The sequence below is a fragment of the Puntigrus tetrazona genome, chromosome 5, assembly GCF_018831695.1.
Source record: "Puntigrus tetrazona isolate hp1 chromosome 5, ASM1883169v1, whole genome shotgun sequence".
NCBI classification, from domain to species: domain Eukaryota; kingdom Metazoa; phylum Chordata; class Actinopteri; order Cypriniformes; family Cyprinidae; genus Puntigrus; species Puntigrus tetrazona.
In genome coordinates this window covers 21,255,753-21,273,270 of record NC_056703.1, presented here as the reverse complement: position 1 = coordinate 21,273,270, position 17,518 = coordinate 21,255,753, and the positions used below count along the sequence as shown (strand labels likewise).

General features: G+C 36.9%; 3 protein-coding genes across 8 annotated transcripts in view; 1 reads left to right on the top strand and 2 right to left on the bottom strand.

The window, feature by feature from the left end:
- The window catches only part of zswim7 (zinc finger, SWIM-type containing 7), a 30,162-nt gene extending 20,539 nt beyond the window's left edge, over nucleotides 1–9,623 (top strand). The window contains exon 6 of the mRNA XM_043239134.1: nucleotides 8,758–9,623. Coding sequence (XP_043095069.1) covers nucleotides 8,758–8,952 — 195 coding nt within the window. The 3' untranslated portion in view covers nucleotides 8,953–9,623. The remainder of the gene's footprint in view (nucleotides 1–8,757) is intronic.
- On the bottom strand, nucleotides 2,397–11,717 carry adora2b (adenosine A2b receptor). Of its 2 annotated transcripts, XR_006250979.1 has the most exons (4): nucleotides 11,564–11,717; nucleotides 10,950–11,388; nucleotides 5,493–6,743; nucleotides 2,397–3,045 (listed from the first exon to the last, which is right to left on the bottom strand). XR_006250979.1 is itself a non-coding variant. In XM_043239131.1 (3 exons), exons 2-3 carry the CDS (start codon nucleotides 11,267–11,269, stop codon nucleotides 6,014–6,016), a joined length of 1,050 nt encoding a protein of 349 aa, XP_043095066.1. In that variant the 5' UTR covers nucleotides 11,270–11,388; nucleotides 11,564–11,717; the 3' UTR covers nucleotides 2,397–6,013. The 2 variants fall into 2 exon arrangements, 1 of the variants encoding a protein (XP_043095066.1); XM_043239131.1 differs by having other exon boundaries at nucleotides 2,397–6,743.
- An 838-nt stretch (nucleotides 11,718–12,555) lies between these two features.
- LOC122345215 (cytospin-B-like) overlaps nucleotides 12,556–17,518 on the bottom strand; it is an 80,272-nt gene continuing 75,309 nt past the window's right edge. For all 5 annotated transcript variants that reach the window (XM_043239125.1, XM_043239126.1, XM_043239127.1 and 2 more), the window contains one exon: nucleotides 12,556–13,772. In XM_043239125.1, the coding sequence (XP_043095060.1) occupies nucleotides 13,683–13,772 (90 nt within the window). In that variant the 3' untranslated portion in view covers nucleotides 12,556–13,682. The remainder of the gene's footprint in view (nucleotides 13,773–17,518) is intronic.

The window sequence follows — 17,518 nt, the reverse complement described above, 5'->3', positions numbered from 1 at the left end:
TAAAAATGAAATAATAAATGATTAAAAATTGAATAAAACAACACACATGTATGGTTGCTCTCTTGAAGCAAAACCCACACAGGCCGAATGTGAGGATTCTCAGATCCTTCATTTCCCTTACTCTTAATCATATATGACAACATAAAATAATCAATCTTTATGAAGAACATACTTTAAATGGTTTGGATGATCAGGCCGTACTCTTCCCTTCTTCATGTTCAAAAGAACAGGTCACTTCTTTCATACCGTCTACCAGCGTCTATAACAGTAATCTGACAAAGCAAATCAACAAGAGTAAGCTTTTAAATGATTTCAAATTGCCCCCAATATTTACTTATTAGGTAAAAAGAAACAATCTTTGACACGTTTGCTACTTCTTAATGCAAAACTGTTCTTGCAGAATTAAGAGTTATGAATAACATTCAGATGAAATCACTTTACAGGTTTCATCCTGTTTACAATTAGAATTCTTTACCATTTTATGTTGCATGTGCTTTCTCTTTTCCCAATTTTAACACCTTTGGCCATTTGTCATCTTTTGGCATATCCTATTGTTTTAGCATCAGGGTTTCCATGCCCTACTTACTCAAGCCATCTGGCAGCTTTATGAATTTGACTCAGAATTGTGTTGTCAATTAGACTGCACCATTCAAAATAAAATCGGACAATCGTGGTAATAAATTAGCATTTGAAATGTGAAAAAATTTCCCTTGAAGGGACCTTTAAAGTTTAACTGAAATTGTGTCGCTATGACCCTCTAGCTATAGATAAATTCACATCATGTCAAGTTTGACCGTATTTTAGAGCATGATTATAATAAACCACTCATGAATTGGGCTGATTGACTCTGTATGACAAATATATGACTTGCAGGGGTATATGTGTTGAAAACAGTGTCTGTCTTACTTAATATCTCTTTTCATCAATATAAAAGGAATGAAATCTTGTAGATCAGAATGTTTTCTGTACTCTGTTCTTGAGGAGGAAGCATCCTGAGGTTGAAGGTCTGTCTCTCTCCCTTCAGTTTACCCTTGTTGAAGACAAACTGTTCCCTCTTTGATAAGCCTTGAACTTCTCAGCGAATTCCTTAAAGTTCCCCCGAAAGACATTGATCTGCAAAAACATAAAAGCAAGATAACGAAAACAGAGACTGCTCTTTTTAAAATAACAAGATTGCTTGAACTTCGTTGGAATTGTTTTGATTCCAAGATAACCTCAACAGATAAACAAGGACCATAGAGACCATTAGACTGGTGACTAAACTGTAGTCTGGTGGAAGCTATATAGCCCCTCACCTGCCTTATCTTCATCATGAGGTTGGCCAAGGTTCTTCCTCATGACTCCTTTCTACAGCATTTCGCCAGGTTAAAATTAATCAATAACCTTGTCTAAAATGTATGCGTCTAATTTGGCCTAGTAGTGCTATATATCCTGCATCTGAAGGGGTGGCGCAAATTTATGTTGGTCAGAATCAATAATGTCTGGCAATCCTCGTGTGGGAATCATGTTTCAAACCAATATTTAGATATAAAGACAGCAGAAACTATTGATAGTAAAATTTGCTAACTATATCCACAATAACCCAGTAACCCTAGCATTTTATAAAGAGATATAAAATAGCACATTCACAAAACAGCCCTGAGGTTGCAGGTTTTCCCAACTAAATAGAAAAGGCTGCCAAATTTACACCTCTGTAAACCTCTTGACCTTCATGAGCTTAAAGCTCTAATAATCAAAAAACTTGACATGCAATGAATCTAAAATATATATGAAAGTTTCACTTTTTGAAATAAAAAAATTGAGATGCACCTGTACATCAACTGAAACGTGTCTTGCTCAAGCATCTGTTGTCCTGTAAGATTTACTTCCACCATGGCAGTAGAGAACTAGAAACCTACAGTGCATTGTGTGAAGTCTACAACCTGAATAGAGCTTGACAAAGACATTTTCTGCCTTTATTTATACCATAGTCTATATATAATTCGGCACATTCATGGGTAGCAGAACTACTTTTTTCAAAATGTAGATAAACAAAGTACTCGTGTGATATTTTTTGTTTTTTTGTTTTTGAAAATGTGGAATTTCATAACGAGATTATTAGTGTTTATAATTGAAAGAACTGGAATATGGTAAACCGTCAAATGAAGAAAAACAATTTATCAGCCAGGCTAGATTCTTGGATTTTGTGGCTTTGGCTCTGGCAGAAGTGTTTATTTGAACAAAGGCAACACGTGCGGTTTCTCACGACACACACACACACACACACACACACACACACACACACACACACACACACACACACACACACACACACATACAGACACACTTTCCTTCTGGAGAAAACACAGTTGAGCTGAGCTAAAACTCTCCAACTATCAGATAAAGTAGGCATGAAAGATATATAAACAGCTTTTATTAATAAAATAATTCACCATACATAGAGATTTATTTATGTTAAATAACAAGACTCCATTTTGATGCGAAAGGATTTCGTCGCGAAACTATTTTCCTTCAACACATACAAGAGAACATCACAGTGTATGTAGGTTAGTGATAAACACACACGTCAAAAACATTAAAACATTTAAAAAGCACAGACACTTTTCTGTTTGCTTCAAAGGCAGGAATAAAATTCAGGTACGCTTGACTGGTTATGAAAAGGCCTTTAGTTTTACTGCTTTCACCAGACAGTACTTCAGTAAAGGAATAAAACACCAGCTAACACGGTTGCAGTGCAGTACAGATTTGTCTCCATTGGAATGTCCAAGATGTCTGGCACACTCCTGTAGTTTAGCCCTTACAAGCAGTAACAAATATCTGTACATTTACATCATTTAGAGACTACGAATCACAAAAATACTGCTAAAGAGTGTCTTTCTTCCCCTCAATAAATAGAAACCGTTGGCACAGCTGCGGCTGGGGAAGGCATGTCACTGTCAGGGACGAAAGCATCAGTGCATCTGTCAGTTTGAGTCAGGTACCGAAACCAGAGCTGATGGAGTCCACGCTGTCCTAAACCACCGTTTCCAGGAATAAGTCGTTTTTCTGTTCATATGAAAATTGTAGCAAACAAACAATATGACCATCACAGTCGTGATCGATTTTTCTGACCTATTTTTTTATGGTATGGTAAAGAATACTATAGAGGTCAATGGCTGCCATCACCTCTTTGGTTACCCACATGGACAAAAATAAAAAAACTTTAGGTTAAGTAAATGATGAGTTTTCATTTTTGCATGAACTATCCTGATCAGAGTTTCCGAAGTGCCTAAAAAAGTTAGGTTTTGGCTTTATACTTGCTTTATAGTAGTTTCCAATAGCTTTAGCTACAGAAAAAATTGACAGCATGTCAATAAGAAAACCTGCATATTTTAGGTAAATTAGAAATCCCAGCCAAGGTATGTCCTGGAAAAAGAGACCTAGATTTACTGCTTGCTGCTTTTTCGCATTTTCACCTGGGGACAGTTGCAATTCACTCCCAAAAAATACGATTACACAGTAATTATTTCAAAATAATAACTAAATGTGGCCTTATTAACTTATGTTAGACCATTATCACTATGTGTCCTTATTTTACTATGCTGCAGATAGTAAATAAACCAATAGATACATTTACATTCAACCAAATAATCTTTTTATACTGGCTCAGTCAGACTGAAGTGTTCATGTAAATGCCTACATTTATCCGAATAAAATTCCCATTCAAATGAAAGGAGTGGTGTAGATTTAAATCCAAAAGGATAATCGCTGTTGCACAGCGCCATGATGTGTATTTTTATATCCATTTAACATCTTATGAGTCTACTTATGTTTCTTGTCTTACAGACTGCTTTTTTCACCAGTGCCTTTCGTTCTGTCTGATCTCTGTATATGCGATAAAGTTGTGTGGAATACATGCAATGCGCATGTCAACAAAAGTTCTCTGAATCTGATTGCATTCATTCCCATTTACAAAAATCAGTGCATGTAAAATCAACTAATGACGTGGTACACCTGAAACCTAGCATGTGATGGCAAAACAACCAGATATGCACAAAAAGACATAAGATATTAGAATAAACCATCCAAACGCCAATACATGTTTTTTTTATAAAGAGCCAAATCAGAAAAAAGTGCAAAAAAAAGTTTGATGTTGCTTTAACTGTTTGTCCAGTAATCAAAAGAACAGTAAGGCACTGACGAAACCTACACTTGTGTCAGATGATATAACCTGACACAAGGTGTAAATACACTCAGGGTTCTTGAAAAATCATGATATAGCTTTATTTTGCCTATTTGTATGGACTAACATACAGTATAATAAGGAGAAAAACTAGTGAAGAGAAACTGAGATTAGGATGAAGACCTATTTCAGTCCAGACTGAGACACTCTAATCCATTTGCCACAGCTCTGAGCTTTTAATCATTGCATAATCGTATTTGTTATTCTTCAAAATGTGTTCTATATTAGCCAGTTAGGAAACTGATGAATGAACAGCAGGCCTCTGTCTCGATCTGTAGTTATACTGTAAAGGTGCTTGGTGATTAATAGAGTAGCGTGGCAGTATTGGCACTACAGAGAGTTATAAACTATCCAGCTCCAGTAGAGACACTGTAAATTTCTCTCCAGAGGAGACAGTCTTTGCTGCAGGTCAATTGCTGTTGTTTCAGTCTGGGTAGTTTGTCACAGTCAGACATTAAATAACAAACTGATTCCTAAGGGCTGTGACACATTAGCAAGAGCTCCAAACAGCCGAGACCACAGTGAAAACCTGGTGAAAATCTAATTTGACTAACAAATTATTGAATAAGCCAGTTATGAATCGAACAGGGTTTTTTTTTTTAAGTGTAAAGAAAGAAGCATTATATAAAAGGGATATTTTCTGGTCACTAATTAAATAAGTTAACATTGAGTAACATTGATTATCTGACTCTCTGTAGGCTATCAGTTGTTGTTGTTGTTTCAGTAAAGCTTCTTTGGACCACCTCGAATCGTACTGGAGGTTATGATGTTCATGCAGCTTAACTTATGATGATATAATGCAAAGTATCAAAGTAATAATAAAAAGAAGCCTCAGATTTTGCACCCACTGTGTAGATATTAGAAGGAAAGAGAGTGTCATGGTCATTTAGTAACATGCTGACCCAAAAGAGTATTTGTACACATCAGCAACATAAAAAACAAATCTGAATGTAATTGCATTAGATAACAAAACATCAAAGTGGCAAGTGGTATTTGTTTTAAAGAAACATATGATATGATATGACATACGAAAAAATAAACCCATACAGAGAATTATGACACTTTTTGTTATGTAATGCAATACACTTGTAAATAGTATTGGGGACACTGTGTACCCAGTATATTTTTCTGGAGTCATTAAGGTTTCAAATCTGAACTTGTTGGGTTAAGTGGAGCTGTGAAAGGACCAGCAGTGCATTTTAAATAATGAAAAAAAAGTAATTTTTCATAAATTGTTCTTTCTATTATGGGTTCTTAAATATGCTTTTACCTCGTGTGTGTTCCTGAGCAGTCTAAACCAGCCGTCTCAACGGTTAAAAACAACAAAAGGTCCTAATACATTCAAGCCTTCAGAAACGGTTTCTTTGCGTCCTCTGTTCCACGACGGCATACGCGGCTGATGCGCCTTCTGAATTCAGATAGTTCCTCTGGGCCTTCATCACTGAAGATTTAACTAAAGCTGCCCAAAATGATCCTCATGTAGGTTTCTCATATGTGGTATAGTTGTTTCAAAAGGCCCAGCGACCACTCATAGCTTTCATTCCTGCGCTAAGGCTTGACCTATAGCTGCTGCAGACATCTGATGGAAATGCAGTCTATAAATATTTCCACAGATTTGTAGTGACACGTTGTTGTTGTTGTTGTTGTTTTTTTCACAGCTCAATGTTAAATTCTGAAAATGTGTCCACAATGTCTTGACGGATAGTGGGCCACACTAGACTTTGACTCAACACATGAGTCTGCAGTTCTTTGATCTGTAAACACTTATCTCCTATAGTTTGACAAAGAGGTTTAAAGCAGAGGGTCAATGGTCACTGTAATCTGGTCTCTGTGACAGCTGCTTCCGTTGGAGCTGTGATACAACTCGTCCCGTCGACAAAAGAAATGGCGGTGCAGAATCTTCCTAAAAGTGACTCTGAACTCCCGAATACGGTAGGCGTAGATGATGGGATTGACGGCGGAGTTGGCATGTGAGAGGATGATGGCGATGTTCATGATGAAGCCGGGCTTCTTTAGCTCGCTGTAGAAGAGAGTGAGGCAGTTCAGGATGTGCACGGGCAGCCAGCAGAGAGCGAACAGGCCCACGATGATGGAGAGCGATTTGGCGGCCCGGATCTCCCGCTGCAGCAGGCCGTGGTGCTGATTCTCGCCGTTGCTCACGCTGCATTTGAGCTCGATCTGACGCAGCTGTTTCCGCGCCACCGTGAAGATCTTGACGTAAATGCCCAGCATGATGAGCAGAGGGGGCAGCACGCAGCCGAAGAAATTAAAGTACACCATGTAGCTCATGTCCACCACTTTCTCGAAGTAGCACTTGAGGCAGCAGCTTTGCAAGAAGCCCGTTTCCATCTCGCCGCCGTCGCTGCCATTGTTAGTCTGTGTCGAGTTGCTTTCGTTTATGGAGCAGGCCAAGTCTTTACGGTTCCAGCCCACAAATGGGATGAGTCCGATGATGAAGGATAAGATCCATAAAATAGCAATGATCTCTCTTGCCCTTTTCCCTGTGACAAGCTCCCTATACCTGTACAGAGGAGGGGACGTAGAACAGAGATTATTAACTCTCTATGGTACCATATGGCAGCAATTAATTTCAACTTATTTTCTATTATGAATAAAATACAATATACTGCAGTACAGTAATTAAAAGGGTCGACCTAAAGGTAGTCAATGATATGACATGACACAAGACGAAACCAGCTGTGCTTGGGTAGATGACAAATAAAAATATGGTGTAACAGAAGTCGTAATTCTGAGACAAGAAGCCACTGGTAACACTTTTTCAGAGTAATTACCTAGTAAGTAATAGCCATCACAGTCTGTTACACAGCTACTTATGTAACCAAAAGATTGTCACGTATGTGCTTGAATACACGGAACACAGATCTTTCTAATTACATTAAAATGACAGAATATTACACAGACTTAAGTGTATCAAGATTGCACTTAAGTGTTACATATGTGTAACCGTATCTGACTGTTACATCTACATATTTATAAACTAAAAATATAATTTTCGATGTAAACTAGGAATTCTTAATCTCTCAATTTTGAGATTTCTCAGACTATAGTGAGTGACAAAATTGCAATTACCATTTATTATTTGTCCTGTGGTGAAAACAAACATCAGTGCATTTGTTTAAAATTGATAGAAATTCTAAATTCAAATCTATTTTTAAAAAGCAAAAGTTTCAGCATTTAAAGGAATGAAAACTTTCAGCCTCCGAGTGGAAAAAAAAATCACTGCAATGCCAGCTAATTAAAACTCATTGCAAAAAAGTGTACCGTTTCTTTACACTACCCATTAGCTTGAAGTTTTGTATGTAATATTTTGTCATGAACATTTCAGTATTCAACTGCTTCTTGAGGAGACTGTACTTGTGTATATGGTAGGTTAGAGAAAGGGAAAGGAGCTTCGTATAAACACTGACTGATGGCTCAAGCTTTCATTTGGAGACTCTTCATCAGGCGTCCTATGACAGCTCTGATTCAGCTTCTACTGATGGACTGAAGTGACTAATACATGAGGTGCATTATTCATCACACCCACCACAACCTTTCTGAGAGAGACCTGGGAAAGTGATAACATCATGACAACTACGTCAGCATCACTGTTAATCCTCCATACTCTTAACCAAAACTATACTGCATAAATAATACTAAACAAACACTCTCTTGGGCTTACTTTTGTACAGCATTTTATAGCATGTGTTCTACATGTTTTAATTTGGTGCAAAAGTTAAAGGGTTAGTTTACCCCATAGAGGAAAGTGTGCATATGCCTTGTGATACTCTCTAAAATGGTGGAACATGTAACTTGGGGAAAAAAATTTAATTGAAATAAAAAACTGAAACAAGTTGAGCCACTGACGTCACATGGACTGTTTTACCGATGCATTTACTATGTTTCTGGATCTGCATCATTTCAGTTGTGTTACTGTCTATGGAAGGTCAGATAGCGCACAGATTTCAACCAAAAATATCTCAATTTGTATGAAACGAACGTCATACGGGTTTGGAATGACACATGGTTGAGTCAGAATTTTCATTTTGGGGTGAACTAACTCTTTAATACTCAAAAAAGTGCAGCTTTTTTAAGCAGATGGACTACTGATTCAAAACTGAGATAAAAAAGGGAAACCCCCTCCCACCAAAAAGAAGAAAAATCCCATAGATGCACCCTGAAGAAGGAAGTTATTTAAAGACTATATTAGTGTGTTTGTAGTTGTTGTTTTTTTTTGACTCCGGCCAAAATGCAACCATTTGAAAGCATATAGCAACACCAGGACCTCTTGAGCAACACCATAGCACTGAAAATGAATAGATACATCACCCCCGGTTTGAAAAAAAGCCATCCTTTTTTTTTGTAGCACAATATTTAATCAATTCTCACCTACTTTATTCGTTTTTTTTTATTATTATTTTTTAGCCCGAGATGCAAGGACACATTATGTCACTGCATTTAGCTCTAAGAGCACAGTCTCCTTTTGTTGGACACTTCTTTCAGCTTAAACACGTTTCTCTCTCTCTCTCTCTCAGCGCCAGCTCTCCTCTACACTCAGGGCACATGAATGGAGGAAAGAGTGGATTAGTTGTGGCATGACAACAACCCGCTGGCATCCTCATCCCCATCTCCCTCTCTCTTTCTTTCACCCCTTCATTCTATTCCACACACAAATCCCTCCTTTAACCCTTCTTCAGCTGTCAGAGCTCTGCCAACAGGATCCAGTTTAGGTAAAAACAGTTCTCAACACATGTGAGCAGGTGCATGAAAACAATAGTTTACCATAAAAATAAGAAACATTGCAGAGTGGTGGAACGTAAGGGAAAGGCAAGGCTCATCACATTTTATGACGGTATAAATGTATAAACATATATATTTCTTAGCAATTGACTAAAATGTGTTTGTTATGAAATGTTTAAAATTTACATAATTACTAAAACTAAAAACTAGAACTAAAAAAAAGTTAATTTAGATCATTGCTTTTTTTCTTCTTTTGTGTCACAGAAAGTCAGTCCAATTCCTTTGGAATGGCGTAACCATTTGATTAGTAGTTAAGAACATTGTCCCGGACCCACAGTGTGAAAAGAAAAATCATTAATGGATTTTTTCCCACCATTTAAAAAAAAAAAAAATCAATACGTTGACCTGTAATGCATCACTAGTTCATCAATCCACTTTGCTCTCACTTGATTATGACAAATCAAAAAGGGTCACTGAATGCTTAATAACACCAATAAATAACTTACTAAGACTTAATGAAGATATACAAATTCCGTCAGCATTTACAAACCATGTCATTCTAATGGCTTTCTTTTTTTATGCAGAAAAAACTAAAAGGTAGAAAATTTGGTACCTTAACGGTTTTGTTGAAAATGTATGGAATCCTTAAATGTGTATGTGTGTGTGTGTGTGTATATATATATATATATATATATATATATATATATATATATATATATATATATATATATATATCACACCATTAAAAGGAAAAGTCCTGCCATTACACCTTTTATTATTATTTACAACAAATGACTCCAAGGAAAAAGATGCTCTGGGCCTCTTTTTCTCAACAGTGGAAAGATCTTCAGATTCAAGCCCACACTTACATTGTATAATAACAGCCTACTCTTTTGGGAAACCTGAATCCTATTTAGATCCTTCAGTCAGGGTACATGTAGTTAAACACAGCCAGCGATGACGGATGAGATGGAAGTGAGAGATGTTAGTGAATGAACGCTGAACGGGGAATACTGTCTGGCAGCAAAGTGAGGAAACTTGGTTCCTCTTGGACCATCTGCTGACAGCAATTGTGCCAAACCCCTGTATTTCCAGTAACTACAGCGTAACAAGAAACATACGTTCATCTTGGCCATGAAACAGTGAAAGTAACGTGACCTCCCAGGATCAGAGATGATCTGGAGTGAACTGAACAGCTTTATCATGAAAGTCACTTACTGTAAGCATTTCAATATTCAACACTATCACTAAAAACACTGTCAATTGACAGAAACTGCATTCCCACAGGACTTAACACAGTTGCTATGGAAGTGAAACCCAAGCCCTAAATCTTTCAGTAACATGGCAGGAAGCAGAAAGAAAATCCATGAAATTATACACGCCACCTGTTTGTATATCAGCCAGCCAATATGTTTATGTTGCGAATAAAAAGTAATTCCTTTCCATAAATGTACCTATTAACACAGGTTAAGAAATATAGGCCGATATATATGTCCAGTTTAGACTGTAACTGCTGGCGGCATCATCTTTCTGTCCTGAGTGTCTTTTTCTTCAACTAGATGAACTTTGAGCGAATTGCAAAAGAGGCGCGAGCATCATATTCATCGCATATACAATCAATACAGCAGCTTTTCATGAAAGATGCTGGTCGTTTTGTTGAACTCGATTCTGTAATATTTATAGCAAAGTGGACTATCTGATAATTCACTAAGGACTGAAAATACAGGAGACAGCGAAGAACAGGTTCATATTGTCACGAGCGGAATGTTGTGAACGTGCGTGTAAATGTCAGAGCTGCTTTCTAGACAGCTGTCAAACTATATATATATATATATATATATATATATATATATATATATATATATATATATATATATGATTATAAGATTTCTGTGCAGCTGCAATGCATTTTAGCTGCTGATAAATGACAGGTAGTAATGAATCACTGCGTTTTACGCATGAAATGCTAATAATCGGAAAAACTCACCTTAGGGGAATTTTTACAGCCAGATATCTGTCGATGGCCACCGCGAGAAGACTAAATATTGAACTTTGAGTCAGTACCAGAACAAAACACGCCAGGAACAGGCATCCGTAAAAGTCTGAGTGCAGACCGATGCTTATTGTAATGGCGAAAGGGATGGCAAGACATCCGACCAGAATATCAGCCACGGCCAGAGACACCAGAAAGTAATTGGTGGCGTTCTTGAGAGTGGAGTTGATGGCCACGGCCCAGCACACCAGCACGTTACCGGCGATCGACAGCACGGCGATCACCAGCTCGATAGCGATGTACACCGAATCCATCTTCAGAGCCGAGTTAGGATGAGTGTGTCCGTCGCTCCGTGCTGCTGGTCCAGTGATAAAACGACCGATCTGCGAGAATCCCCGGATCTCCAAACTCTGTGATTCGCCAGCACGGCCATCTAATGATTTAAACAAATAACGTTATTTGTACTGTGTGGGGTATTTATTTATTTTTTTTAAACCATTAGAGGCAGATAAAGACGCGTCGTCTCTTTCCTCACTTCTAGATGACTAGAAGTTCCCACTTCACAAAAACTCACTGCATTTGCATTTCGACGAGGAGGAGTTACTTACCGTCGTTTCAGAGTTGTTCTTTTTATAGTTTGACCTTCCTCTTTAAACTAGTCTGCGTTCGCGTCTTGTGGTACATGTTGCAGAAGCGGCAGGGAAGTGATGTGATGCAGCGCGAGAGCAACACATGGCTTTTCAAGCGGCTCGCGGAAAACCAGCGCGCGCATCACAGAGCCACGCCACGCCCAAAACACGCCACAAATCTATCTTTCCTTAAAGAAATCATAATAGAACAGCACTAGAGTGAGCTGAAACGCAAATGGGGAGGGAGATAAATATATTATATAGCTATAATACAACGCAATCTTTTAGGTTCTGTGGTCTTGCGAAGAAAATGAGATTTATAATTGTATGCAAATGTATGAGACCAAACAGAATTCAGCATGCAAATTTTACAAAGCAGTTCAGGCGCTGAATTTCCTATCAGTGGCTTTAATTTGTTAGTTTCATAATGTAGTATATGAATTACAGCAGTAAAAAAAAAAAAAATTGCACTCTAATAAATGAATGGAGACCCTAAATGAATTGCTGATTGGTTTTGTGCAAACTCTTAAAAAGTTGGAAACATTTGTCATGTTTACTATTCCCAGTGAAATCTGTTCATCTGCCCTTTAAGACAGGCCTACTATTTTTCTCTTTATTGACATTCGACAATGATTGAACTTATCTGTGTTTAGCGTATAGGACTAGATGTTTTGTAAAAAAAAAAAAAAAGTCTGATTTTCTGAAAAAGATACTGGTGAGTGAAGTGACAATATTGTGTAATTGGCAAAGATTTACAGTGTGTGGACTCTGTCTGTAGCCACACACACGTTTTGTAGCAGAACTATAAAAACCCCTGATTTGTCAAAGTGGCTAATTTCACTTCTATAAAAAAAAACAATCACATGGCAGGAGATTTTTGTAAAAGAAGGACATTGTAGGACATTTGTCTCTGAGATACTGTTTCGTTCAAAAGGAGACCGTAACTTTTAAATTCAAACGAGCAAACAATATACGATGACAAAAACCTTTTATTGCCATTATCATCAATTAACAGTCTTCAATCACGAAGCAAAACCCAAGTGTTAAATAGAAAAAAAACACACATTCCTTTGCAATCTAAATATTTAGGAGCAAAGAAGTCAATAAATAGCATTTCCAATAAGAAAACATTTAAAAACACAGATGCTGTCTGTTTTTTGGATACGTGTTTTCTGTTTAGAGAATTTATTGTCAGTTGCCCATGCGTTTGAATGAACAAAGAGGTTTTGTTCAAATTTGGCACAAATTACACTGCTGAGCAGCCTCAACACATTCCTGTCGAGTGTTTTTCCAATAACGATACTTTTTTCAAACATTTGTTGAAATCTTTTTTTAAACACATTCCATGTCATTTAAACAGGCACAAAAAGCATTGAAGAATCAATAACGCTTGTTTGAAATATTCAATCAGACATCGACTACCTGGCATTTTTAGGAAATAATTCACTAGGGTAATACAGAAATAATCTTAGTGTTTGTTAATAAGCAATACGTAAATGCACAATCGATGCATTGTAAAGGTTTTGATGGTTATTGTCTCTCTGAGTGACAAACTATAACTTTTGAACAAAACTATTCAACTTATTTTCAACGTTCACTAAGGTTTGATGTCTTTGCCAAGACATATTAAAAGTCTTTAAAATTATTTGTCGGAAAACTCAAATTTTAAAAATACCTTATAAGTATATCAATATATAAGTATGCCAATATATAGATTTGGGTAATAATACTCTCTATAAAGATTAGAAGCTGCACTTCAACTCTTAGCAAAAATGTAGCACACTAAAAAACTTTTCCAGTTTCAGTGCAAGATTGCAAACCTACACTCTGCAAGCAACTTGGAACTTCAAAAAACTGAGTTAGGTCTACGTGACGCGTGAGTTGTGAGGAACAGAGAAGTTGTTTGAGGTTAGAAGGATTGTGTGTATGACTACTGTACTGAATGTGATACGCTGGTTGTATTCAGAGAGAGAACCCGACTGGTGTGAACACTGCAGAACTGTGTGTGTGTGAAGGGAGAACTGGACCAGGCAAATAAAAGTGCTTCTGTGCCCACATCTTCATCTTCCTCTTCCTCTTCTTTTCTTCCAGTCCAAAATTAAGTCTCAAAGTACTTGTAGATCTGAGATACGTACTGCATGACACTTTGCCAGTCCGGTCGGTCTGTGTGCATCAGTTCATCAATGTCCTACAGAGAGAGCAAATGTAGAAGTTTACCTTCAGGAAATTTTTGTGTGTGTATATTTATTATGTATATTTTAATACGTGCGTTCATATATTTGTAGGAAAATGTTGCATTTCTATATTAAATATATTCATAGGTAATATAAATTGGAGGGAGTGAACGGGGTGTATAACAACTTATAAAAACATCACAATCTAAAAATAGAACACACGTGAAGAAAAAAAACAAGTGCATGTTAATAAATTCATCATGAAGCTGTATTTAACCTTATAGGTTTGATTCTGGCTAATTTAAGAGCAGTCTTTTTAAATATTTTAGTGTCTTCTCTAGTGAAAAAGCCATCTCATTTGAATAAGAAGAGAACTACGCACAGATCAAGTGCCGTTTACAAGCAAAAAACAGCCCAAAATTGTTCCAAATCAATGAAGTGTTTTGGTGTAAGAGGATAACAAAAGATGGACTGCTACGCTGAAGAAAGCATTATTATTGATCATTTTGACCAGACGCCAAAAGCTTTTATTGATTTGTTTCTTGCAAACATGCAACTTTTAACTTGACAAGATGTCGACTGATGGACTGGAGCTTTTCTCAACTGTCTCTAATTCTGACGGCACCCATCATCGCTCAGCAAGAGATGCAATGCTAAAAATCTCTTCCAGTGAAGAAACTCATTTTAATTTTTGCATGAAATATTCCTTTCAATAACGTTTCGTCAATATGCGCACTTGAGATAAAATGCGATGATGGGAAAGAGAGTAAGAGAACGGACAGTAAGTTTTACTTTCTAAAAGCTGACCGGTCCAAGAGTTAAAGACACTTCCTCATAAATAATGTACAGCAGATTGCACTTTACACATTATATATCATGCATTATATCATTAAAAACCCAAAAGGACGAGGGTAGACAAATTTCATTCATGGACCGCCAGCGGCTGTGACATTCACAAACTATTCAATTCTCCTCTAAGAAAGAGCAAATCAGCTGGATGTGGGATTTTCCAGTCATCCTCTTAGTGTTGTGAGGAGATCAATGACCTTCACTTTAACATCATAACCAGTAAGAGGTCACGATTATCATGTGTTTTTGACCCAACTGCACTGGTGAGGAAGTTAATAACACAGATCGTCACCAGACATTCACATAATGCATATGTAGATTGTAAAAATTCTCTGAGGCTGTTATATTATTGGCTTGACAATCATGAGGTTCCACAGATTTAAAGGAACAGTTCACCCAAAATAACCTTCCAAGTTGTGTGTGTACCTTCTCTGTAAAAACAACCGCTTGGTAATGTTGACTATCTGTCTTGATACATCACAGTTTCCTCCTTGTGTCTACAGTGTGTTGTACAGTACAGTATGCTGACGTGAACTCATAGTATCTAAGGGTGTGTAGGAGCCTGGAGAATCATTAAACATTTACAGGTCATTTAAAAAAAGCCCACAGAGGGCAGTTATGGCATTCGGACACATTGTCCTGTTTTTCCAAACATGCCTCTTTGCTCTTTCTCACGCGATCTTAACCATATTATAAAGCTCACTGTGCGATGAGCAAATCTGAAACTGTTGTATACAGTCTATTACATGCCATTGCATGACAAGTTTTAAGTAAAGTTTATACTTTTTTAAGTAAAGTTTATACTTTTAAATAAACGTAAGAATAACTTTTATATTGTTCATTATATATTAAACACTTTTTAGGCGACGTGATCTAAATTTTTACTTGATCATATTTTCTTCACACTTTATTCTCACTATTAACAAACCACCAACTATGACTTTTGCGTCAATAAACTACTTTATTTGCTGCTTATTAATAGTTAGTAAGGTTTAGGTATTGGGTAGGATATGGTTGTGCAGAATATGTGCTTTATAAGTACTAATAAGCAGCCAATATGATAATAATCTGCATGCTAATAAGCAACTAGTTAATGGTGAGAACTGGTCCCTATACCAAAGTGTGTTAACTATATTATGTTAAGTTTCAAATGTTTATCTAATTATTTGGTGTAAAGGTTCAATTAACAGTTTACAATCTCATTATATAAATTTACTATATACATAAATTCAAACCAATACACAGACATTCAGATACAGATCTGTATGATATAATCCTCTTTGCATGTGTTTGTTTTGTGTCTAGGGCTAAGTCATGCTGAAAGGGACAAACATAACCTGCTGAATGATGTGTCAAGGCAAAATATTACGCACACTTTTTTTAATAAAGTCATAAAAACAGCCTTAGGTCAGTAATTAAACAGTCAGTGGCTAACAAAAGTATTCTGAAACACTTTGAGATGTAATATGTTTAAACAGCAGTCACAGTCTCCATATTAACTGGACATTTACAGCAAAAAAAGCCATCACCCCAAATGACTGAATTATTCAAATAGTAAACAAATGAAGTTTGAAGCACAATTAAGGAAAGAAATACGCATGAAGAAGCCCAGGAATTAACAAAACTCCAGAGTACTTTGGTATACAGAGGACTTCATGGTCAACTCAATAACTGCATGGTAGATTCAACGGCTGCAAAACAAGCCCCGATCACGAGCACTCCACCACTGCTTGACTATTTGGCATGAGGTATCTGGTTTTTACCAAACGTGGTGCTGTGCATTATGACCAAAGGTGGAACGCTTCCGTTTTATGATTTGTTCATATGCAGCTTTGCAAGCATTAGCCATGCCAGTTTGTCATGAATTATAGAGGATATTTCTACCCCCCACACACACAAGGGTCCTACCACGTTCAAAGTCCAGAGATGTACCAAGAACATTGACAAAATAGTTTATATGACCTCAGTGTTTCAACCGTAATTTTACAAAACTACAAGAATACTTTTTGTGTGCAAGAAAACTAAACATAAAAATAATTCTGCTCCTCTGCACACCACTAGAGATATCCTCATTTGTGTTCCAAAGTTAAAGGTCTTATGGGTTTGGAACGACACGAGGGCAGAATTCTCTGTTTTGAGAGAACTGTAAACTGATGTACGGAGAAGAGTATCTGATATGGAAGGGATTCCAAGTAGGTTTAAATAATCACACGGCCTATAAATGAACAGTGAGATAAGATGCTTTGAAAATGTGTTACATGTAAGAAATGAAAGGAAACCAGATAAATAATCAGACTGTAGTGACTAAACATACGCAGGCTTAACTCTGTGACTCTGTAAAGGCAAATCTTTTCTACAGAAAAAAACATTCGTCATTTCAGCAAGGCTTAAATGTGTGACCTCCTGTAGTTGTAAAATAAAATCAAATTCAATGTGCCAGACTTATGGAAATGGTTTTCCTTCAAATGTCGTATTGTATTTATGTATGATTACAGCTGCCTGCAAAGTACTTTCATTTTACTCGTGGAGACTAAAATAAACAGCATTGTGAAGACCCTTTGATTTAACTTGGTGTTCTAGATTGATTGTTTTTCTCAAGAGTGGAAAATGAGCACTGAATAGCCAGAGGTCCGTGTGTAGATCTGGACTTCTAGAGTCCGTCTTTGGCTCACAGTTACGCTGCAGATGCAGATGAGCTGTATTTAAATGTGTTCGCTGTGTCAGGCACACAAAGCAGTGATTAAACATGTGCAAATTACTCACCAGGGAAGACCAAAGTCTGCTGAGGTTGTCTTTTGCTGTAATCATGTTTGTTTAACTTGAACAGCATTTATTTTTAGACCCAAAGTTATTTATTGTTTATTTAAATCCAATCCAATAAAATAATCCACACAGGAGTGAACCTATTGAG

Bases quoted from the DNA above. Each gene is read 5' to 3' on its own strand.
- adora2b (XM_043239131.1), bottom strand. From the start codon at position 11,269: ATGGATTCGGTGTACATCGCTATCGAGCTGGTGATCGCCGTGCTGTCG. The intron at 6,744-10,949 runs GTGAGTTTTTCC...TCCTCTGTACAG, and splicing joins GCTGTAAAAATTCCCCTAAG to GTATAGGGAGCTTGTCACAG.